Source organism: Eretmochelys imbricata, chromosome 5, assembly GCF_965152235.1.
Source record: "Eretmochelys imbricata isolate rEreImb1 chromosome 5, rEreImb1.hap1, whole genome shotgun sequence".
Lineage (NCBI taxonomy): Eukaryota > Metazoa > Chordata > Testudines > Cheloniidae > Eretmochelys > Eretmochelys imbricata.
Window position 1 is genome coordinate 112,892,055 of NC_135576.1, and position 9,317 is coordinate 112,901,371.

General features: G+C 40.9%; 1 protein-coding gene across 1 annotated transcript; it reads right to left on the reverse strand.

Annotated features, from left to right (window-relative positions):
* Window positions 1-2,016: 2,016 nt before the first annotated feature.
* On the reverse strand, window positions 2,017-7,210 carry LOC144264686 (interferon beta-like). The gene is made up of 2 exons (XM_077816461.1): window positions 6,895-7,210; window positions 2,017-2,273 (listed from the first exon to the last, which is right to left on the reverse strand). The coding sequence occupies exons 1-2, from the start codon at window positions 7,208-7,210 to the stop codon at window positions 2,017-2,019; spliced, it is 573 nt and encodes a 190-aa protein (XP_077672587.1).
* Window positions 7,211-9,317: the final 2,107 nt, after the last annotated feature.

Here is a 9,317-nt window from a genome sequence, read left to right on the forward strand (position 1 = left end):
TACCTTAACTGGTGTGTGTTTGAGGGTGTATACTGTCTTGACTGGTGCCCTCTTCTCCCCTTCCCCACCCCTCCCGGCAGTAGTTTGGCCTCTTCCAGCACATCTACTTCACCAAACATCCACAACAAGAAGTTATCTGCTCGTGGAAAACAACCAAGGAAAAAGTAGCAGAGGAAAAAGAGGCAGAGATCAGGTTTGTTATCGTGGAAAGATTAATTATCACTCCATACCTCCTTTTTTCCTATGGAAGTACAGTGAACTTGCACACTGATTCATCCGTGTATCTAAGTATGTTCCCAAATGGAAGCATGAACACCAGTAGGATGGGTCACATACTAGAAGTCACGTGCATAAGTACTTTCTGGACTTGGGGTTTTAAGGCTGAACAATAATAGAGTGTTTGGTTGGATTTTTTTTTAACCAAATCATTACAACTCTGTTGCCACTTTGTATAAAATAATAATTTATTCCAATTAATCTACAATAAAATATAAATAAGAGCAATGAATAATAGACTGATATAAATATCCTGTTACAAATATCATAAAATGCCCTGAAACTATTTCCACAATGCACAAATAGAATAAATAGTAGCAACAGCTTTTAAAATTCCACTGCATCTCATTGTAAATCATGTCTAAAATGTTCATTGATTTCAGTTAGTCCTTCTAAAACGGTTGGTATTTTTAATTTCTAAACTTCTTTGTGACTTTGTCCTGTAATTGAAAACTGCATAATTCCACTTGGATTCTCTTGCCAGCGCTGATGCTGAACTGCTTGTCTGCTAGAGGAAATAACTGGAATCTCTTCACCTTCATCCTGGTGAGCTGAAGGTCCGTCCTTCTGTCTTGGTAAGAGAGTCCCGCTTTCCATCATTGCAACCAAACCTGTCTCCAGATGCCCAGCTGGCTGATGAGTCTATGTTGGAATCTCTGAACAGAACCGCCTCAGGGAGCTTGTTTGGAAGCTGTTCCAGTTCATGAGTGTTATGCTGTTATACTGTGGTTATACTGCATATTACAGTTCAGAGGTGAGATTGGATCAGAGAAGAGATCATAGAAATATAGATCAAACACACAATGTCAACAATGTTTAAGGTCCAACCCTTTCTTTTAAAATTCTTAATTGTCTTGTAACTTTTTTGCATCGATATCCTTCATTTTGCATTTTAAACCTGAGTAAATGAACAGAATATTATCACATGAAATGAAATTTGTGCAGTTGGAATTTCATGAGAGTGAATGTACGGCATAATACATCAAGCATTATGGAGTTTTAGACGTCACTATGGGAAGAACCTGCAGAGTGGAGGGATTCCATTGCATCTGTCTGTCTTCACCCCAATAGTTGCAGCATCTGGAGCTGAAATGAAATCGGAAATAGTTGAAACACAAAAGGAAAAAATATAATCTTCATTGAATTGATCTCAAGAAATTAAATGACAATATCTTTTCCACACATAAGCTCGCAAGTCTTTTAGTATGTTCATATTTTATTAAAAAGTCTCTAGGAAGCTTCTCAAACCTTGGAATACTAGAAATAGTTCTCATGAGGACAAATTAATTAATAGCCACGCTTATAATTGTAGAAACGCACTACTTATGTCGAAGTCAGAGTGCTTTGGTCATCAGATAATGATATTTCCTTCCCTCCCACACCACAAAGTGCTGGTGAGGTGCCGAAGGATTCCACATATGTGTACTTTGTTGCATGGTCTGCCAATTCCCTACTGCACAACAGTACTGATATGTGAAAGATTATGAAGATGTGCAAAAATAATAATAGTAGAAACACCAAAAAATAAATCCATGTCACTGAAAATCCATTTCTAGGACAGGACAGGAAGAGCCTAAAGCTGCTGCCATGGAAATCAGTTGCAATTTGGTCACTGATCCTATAGAAGAAGGATCAGGCCCTATATAAGCAGAGTTATAAAATATCCGTTATCTCTGTTCAGCTGTATAAATTACCTTAATGTGAATTCATTTACTCCAGGAAAAAGTTTTGTACTGTACCTTAGTTACTCAGCCTTCGAGTGAGTTTGTCAACCAGCACAAAACATCTGGGTATTTCCACACGAATGATCTCCCAGGCACACAGGCTGTATTGCTTTTCTTTCAGGAAAGCATCTATCCCCTGAAAGTATTTTTTCACTTTCCGACTGGTGATCCGGAGGTCCTGACTTTCTGGGTTGGTTAAGCCCTTCTCTGTCTTTGCTCTCAAACATGCCTCCAGCTGCTGAATTTGCTGGTAAAGGCCATTTTGGAACCTAAATATGGAAGCCCCTGACTATGGAATCACCTGAATAAACCATGAAAACATTTCTGTGCATATTAATTTGGTTAGAGTCTCCCAAGGCTTCCTCCACTTCGATAAGAACTATCTGAGTCTTGCATCAGCTACATGAAAGTTTCTGAATAGTGCAGAGAAAGCAGACTTACCAGAGCCTCCAGACTGCCATGCATTACGCTCCCCATTCTGGCATTACTTTCCATGGGTGTTGGGGATGTTTATCCCACACGAGGGTGAAGTCCAGAGAAGATGTTGAGGAGAGAGGGAAATAAGTACTGTAGAATGAATACTAGGAGAGGATAAGGTAACAAAGTAATCACAGGGTAATGTGGAGTAGGGGAGCCAAATAATCTTTTTCAGTAAATCTGTATGGTGACAGCAATTTAGGGGCACTGGAATACTTGTTGTTGTACGGCTGCTGAAAGCCATTGAACAAAACTGTAAACACTGTATATGATGGAGACCATGCATTCACTTGCTAATATTACTTGATGCTCAACCCCAGCACCCCTACTTCCATCTTCCCTGCAACAAGTAGGCAAAGAACCAGTCTATTATTTGAGAAAAGTTGGTTACAAGGGCCTCAGAGCCTGCTGCAGAGGATCCATGCAGGGGTAGAGCCCTCTGTTTATGCCTCTTCCCTGTGCCACATGGAAAGGTGTGTGGGGTGAGATGAGGTGCCGTGGAGTCAGAAGCTTTTGCTCCCAGTTCCCTCTTGGGGTGTTCTCCATACAGTTATGATCCACGTGTGGGGCCTGGAACGAGCAGGCGCGCATTGAGCTGGGGCAGTGCTACTACAGGTCTGGTGGGTGCATCTCTCCATGTCCCCTACAGAGAGTGTCTGAGGCAACTGCAGTCTGAAGGAAGCCCTGGTTTCATGGCTGTAATGGAACCTCGCTGACAGGGACCGGAACGGGGCTCTGAGTGGTCCCAACAACTGATGCAGAAACTCAGTAGCTCTGTGTGAAAAGACCTAGTGTTCTGTGTAGAAGCCACAGGCTCATCTGCTTCTATGATGAAGGCTGGGGAGAAACCTGCGAGTATCCCCTCCTGCCTGCCAGCGGAAGGATAAAAGTGAGCTGAAGTGGGGATGTATTATTAGCATGTTCCTCCCTTTTTATCCCCCTGTGGTTGGCTTTCCCACAGGAAGGCCTGAAATCTTAGATGATCCATGGCATCAAATGGCTTCTTCAATAGATGAATGGATTTTTTCCACATAGCACAGCTTATAAACAATATGATGGGATGAATGTCAGGAGGATCCCCACTGCACTCCATGAGCAACAAAGCAGTTAGAGTCTGAAGAGTTTGTATGGCTCCCAGGTGCTATATGACGGCCATGTTCCATCAGAGGGGCGGGGGATACATTCTGGGGGTGGTGATTTTGTAATCCTTGACTTTTTCATGCAGTGTAATTTTGCTCTCATTATTCTCAGATGATTGTGTTTTGTCAATATAACCTTTGTCTCCAACTACATGAAGGAATGAATGAAAGGAGAAAGATTTGGGCAGGAAAGAACTTGGACAGCTGATGGCTACAGCTCTTGGAAGAAACTGCACCATAAGAAAGGAGAGGCATTTGTTTTCAGAGTTAACTCCTTGTACATGCCTCTAAACCAGCAGGTCCCAAACTGAGTTTCCTGAATCAGTGGCAGTACGTGGAGTACTGGGTGATGGTCTTCAGAGAACTGGCAGATCCCACGTTCCTTTAAAGACCGCTAAACATATATAAATGCGTTTCTAGTACTACCTTTCTTTGTAAGCATTTGGTGTACCTGCCACACAAATGTTAGCTGATCCTGAATGGGAGGGGAAAGGATCAATTTTTGTAAGATGAGGCCCACATAATGAAATGTTTGAGAACCCCTCAGCTAAAGAGAACAGAGGGCAAAAGTTTCTGCAATGCTGCCATCTGTTGACTGTGAAGAATTTAGTCTCCTACTAGAGACACCATAGTTTGGACTGTGTTACAAAAGGGATTTAAAATGGGACATACCTTCCTGGTTTTTTTCCCAAAGGCAGTTTTTCCCCAATCAGTGAAAAAATTCACACACACTTTGTTTTTTTACTATTTGAACATTTAATGTAATGGTTGTTTGACTTCTTTAAAAACTTTTAAATAAGAAATCTCCAGATTTAGAGTGTGACTTAATGCTAGACAATGATGGGACTGACTAATAGCTCTTCAAAAATACTATCTATCTACCCAAACTTGGCAACGAGATCCTCACAAGATTTGGTCCAATTGATGGTTTTTTGCTTTCAGGTAATATTTAACTATTGGGTTTAGGGTAATTTTTAGTCATTCACAGCTCAACTGAAATTTTGATGCACTGTGCTCCTTCAGCTGGTGGTTGTTGGTGCAACATGCAGTCCCTAAGCACACACGCTTGTTTTGGGAACACCTGGGGGAGAGCAAATGGAAGCAGCAGCAGATGCTTACAAGCCTGAATGACAGGTGGGGTTGGGTATGTTCAAGCTTGATAGTGTTTGTGAGCCAAGTGTACCCAAACCTGACTGGTGGAGGGGGAAAATTAGACCCACGTAAGCCTCCCTGATGGTGGTGGTGGGGGAGATATGGAGTCTGCGTACATGGAAACCTGACAGTTCACACACATCTCATTGGGGAGGAAGGGGACAAGCAACTTTGTACCAAGACAGCCTGAAGTCTTCCCCTTAGAATGCCTGTGTCTCCATCATCCCTTTCATTTCATCACAATGAGCTACTGCTCCAAACACTTGCAACTACAAATGTTGTGGGTGAAAATGATCTGTTATGTCACAGGAAAGCTCGTGTACTTAAAGTTAGGCAAATGTTTACAAGTCCTTTGCTGAACTGAATCTTAAGGGAAAACAAGAGAAGATTTTTATTGGATCTCTGTTTTTTTAAAAAAATCTAATTAGTACAAATCACTACTGCTGTAGGTTGCTATTTTGTAGAAATAAATATTTATTTATAAATATTATAAAACCTCTGAATAAATAAATAAAAGCAATACATTAATATTGTGAATAAATATAAATGGATCAACATAAAGACACTTTTACAAATCCAGTAAAATGATCTGAAAATCTTTTCACAGTGCAGGAAAAGAATATATATTTGCACTAGTTTAAAATTTCAGAGTGCCTAATTTAAAGAGCCTGGGGCTCCAGCCGATGCAGGGACCCCAGGCCCTTTAAATCTCCGCTAGAGCCCCAAGCCCCGGGGTAGCGGAGGCAGCCGAGAGGCCCTTTAAATCACCCCGAGCTCTGGCACACCCAGCCGCCTCTGCAGCTGGTAGCCCGGGATTTAAAGACCTGGGATTTAAAGGCTGGGCCTCTTCCGGTTGAGGCCACGCCTCTTCCGGTTGAGGCCCTACCCCCTGCTCAGGACTGTGGCATACTGGTAAGTCCTTTAAGTTACTTTCACCCCTGGATGTAGGAAATCTGTTGGAGGATCTCCTGGATGGCCACTTTGGCAGTCTCTTTCTGGGTTTCTCTGGGCTATTTTCAGCAAAATCTTCTGTTTAACATTTTCTCATGTGAATAAATCAGTCTGGTAATGGCAAGGAGGACATAAATAGTGCAGTTGAAGTTTGGCAGTTTGCCTAATTCAAGATGGACTGATAGGAGTCTCGAAAGCTGCTGATTCAAGAATCAGTTTAGAGACGAAGGACTCCAGTTTCATTCAGGAGGTGCAGTTTCATTCAGCTGTTTTCATAGCATCATTACTGGAAGCATCACGTGCTGGAATGAAAAAGGGGACTGGTTCAAACATGGAGAGATTCAAATGCCAAATAGAGGCCATCTTTTTCTAACCAGATGTCAAATCCTAAATCCTGAGCCTTAGTGCACTTGTCATCTTGTCACAATTTGTCGTTACTAAAGCTGTTGAAGATAGCGGTAAACAAAGGAAAGAAAAGCAGAATAAGAACCCTCGGCTGTCCCTATGTGCAAAAAGAGCTGATGGGATAGAAGAGTGTGAACACAGACCCCCCGTTTTCTGGTGTCCTAACTGGAACGTTGTCTAACGAGGCAGTTGTTAAAAGGGGTCTTCTCACTGTTCTTTTCTATTTGGCATAGTTAGTTATCACGTAAAAATATTTTGTCTTTAATTAGCAGTTATGATATATTTGTATATTTTTCATGTAGAATATTGTGTGTGGTAGAGAAGCACTAAATTATATGCTACTCTGAAAAGATTTGAGCATGCGTTTGAAATAGCTGTATGCATAAAATTACTATGGGAGAAAGATTGGGCCCGACGTATTAGGAGTTATAACCCTATCACCCATCTTTCACCAGCTGTTTTATTCAAATAATATTATTTGAGTTTTTCTAGGAAAAAAGAAAAGATGGTACCTTCATTTTCAAGTCTCTTGGTGAGTTTGTTGAGCATGAGGAAACATCTGGATATTTCCACACGGATGATCTCCCAGGCACACCGGCTGTATTGCTTTTCTTTCAGGAAATCCTCTATTGTCTGGAAGTATCTCTTCAGTTTGAGGCTGGTGAGCAGGAGGTTCTCATTTCCTGGGTAGGTTACCTCCTTTTCCATCTCAGCACTCAAACACGTCTCCAGCTTCTCAATCTGCTGGTGAAGTCCATTTTGGAATTCCTTTATGGAAGTCCCATTCCAGGCAGCTTGGGTGAGATTGTTGTTAAAGATATGGAAGAGCTCTTGGAGGATCTGCTGGATGGCTACCTTGGCATTCTCTTGGTGGGACAGTTGGAGCTTGAGGATATCTCTGGGCTTGAAAGCTATCCCTTCATTTAGACATTGGAAGGGAAAGTTGCCACCCATTTTCTCCAGATGCTCAAAACTCTCGCTGTTCATTCTGATTTGTAGAACATGCAGCCTGTTACAGTCCAGACATGAGATTTCACTGGAGAAGAGCAGCACGAGGCAAAATTGCAGCAAACTCCTGCTGATCATGATGATGTCTTAGATTCCCTGTGTTTGTGTAGAACTTGAGCAACTGGTGCCTGTTCAAGGTCTTCCGTAAACTTTTGTGTTTTCGACCCATGTCTCTGAATATAAGTAGGAATTTAAGGATTCTGTAGGAAGAGATTTTTCTTTCATCACTTTCTACTTTTCAAGCTTTTGCCTGCTTGAGGTTTTTACTTTCATTTTCCTCCTTTCTATTTAGTGGAAGCGAACAAGTCATTGGAAGAACAAAATCACAGTCATTACCTTTTTTTAGAAGAAAGAATCCCTATATTTCTTTCCTGAGGGCCCCCCGCCCCACCCTCTTAGATAAAGAAAATTTAAAGGGTCAGAAGAGTGATGATTAACTGTTTCATCCAGTTACAGGTTAGAGTAGGGACCTGCCTGTCTACTCCCAAGTATCTGTAGTTAGTAGTGCTAGGCAGATCTAAACATCTGTTAGATCAGTAAGTTACATCAGCAAGACTATCCGTCTTATGAGAGAGGAAAATCCCTGTGTGTAGGGAATACCAGAGGATGGACAGAGGGCACTGAGAAACTGGGAGGTTTACTTAAGAAACTGATAACTGAAAATACTGTTCCAGAGTAGCAGCCGTGTTAGTCTGTATTCGCAAAAAGAAAAGGAGGACTTGTGGCGCCTTAGGGACTAACAAATTTATTTGAGCACAAGCTTTCGTGAGCTATAGCTCAATTTGTTAGTCTCTAAGGTGCCACAAGACCTCCTTTTCTTTTTGCAAAGACTGTATGGTTGGTAATATGCTAGAGTGACTGACATAAATGAATGTTACTTTCAAACGTGTTTCCCTTTTCACCATTCAAGCTTTATTCTTTTTTTCAATGTGCATTTCACTGAGCTTGGGCATTGAAATTCAAGTGGGCTGATGAGTGAAGTTTGCATCCTGTAGCAAGTTTCACTTTCTGTTTTTCATACCATAGCACTAGGCTGTCATGTTGGAGTTTCCATCAGTGAAGGGGAATGGTTTTCAACCCAAAAATTGAAAAGGAATATTTTCATATTAATTTTAAAGAAGGAAAAGAAGAAAACATGACCATATTTCTGTTCGTGTCACTTCTTTTACATATCCCTCTCCCATCACCTCAAGCACTTCTTAAAATCATAATCTAGAGTTTTGCCTAAACTATTTGGAAGCGTCACTGTAAAGAAGGCAGTTTATTGTACATAAGTATACCATATAAGGGACCCAATCATACCAGAGGCGCTGCACCCCAATCTTGCATTTACTCCACTGGGAGTTCTGCGTGTGCATTTCCTGGCAAGCTGAAGCTTCAAGAGGTAATAGTTATATGAAAGAGCGAGAAATTAAAAAAATCTGAATCTTAGCTGTTCTTGTTCAAGTAAGAAAGCTATGGGAATAAAGACACAAAGTCTCTCAGCATATTTTCATCAGCAATGAGCCTGTTTTCTGGGAAAGTTTAGATGCAGACTGAGCTGGGTTAAATATTTACTAGAATTTGATGAAATCCTGTATATTTAAATTTCAGTGAAAAGAGCAGGAAATTTTATTGGAATATTTTTCTTCTGTGTCAGCCATCTTAATCTGAATGTGAAATAAGAGTTTAGTTTAGCCCCTTTTCCAATAGGCAAATCGGCAAACAAATTCAGAATTTGCTAATGGATTTATTTAAAGTGATTTGAAAAGTGATTTGTACACATTCCACTCTGATTGCTCAGGACCTCGTCACCACACTCATTTCCCTATGAGTATTTGCTATTCATAATTTGCTACTTGTCCTGTGTGATGGTTCACCTGAGTCAGTGCTATTGTGCCTGTTCCTGGGATGGTTGCCTTCAAATTGAAAACTGCTTTCCAGATGGCTGCATGAACTTTTCTGGAGAAAAGTCTCTTTAAAATATGTATTTATATGAGTGTTTCTTATACTTTCTGACTACAGAGATATTCTTTTCTAACAAAAACTCACACATACAAATATTTCAGAAAATGTTTACAAAGGGCCAAACATTTTTCATAAATGTTGAATCAGTCTCAAATATTCAGGCTGTGGCTGAAGTATGTGGTTGGCAGTGCTACTGTTGACTGATAGCTCTTCAGAACTACTATCCACCTACACCAAA

Excerpts from the sequence above, each read along its gene's own strand:
- LOC144264686 (XM_077816461.1), bottom strand. The coding sequence starts at position 7,210 with ATGATCAGCAGGAGTTTGCTGCAATTTTGCCTCGTGCTGCTCTTCTCC. Across the intron at positions 2,274-6,894 it reads CTGGAATGGGACTTCCATAA|TTAGGTTCCAAAATGGCCTT; the intron begins AGGAATTCCAAA and ends GGGCTTCCATAT.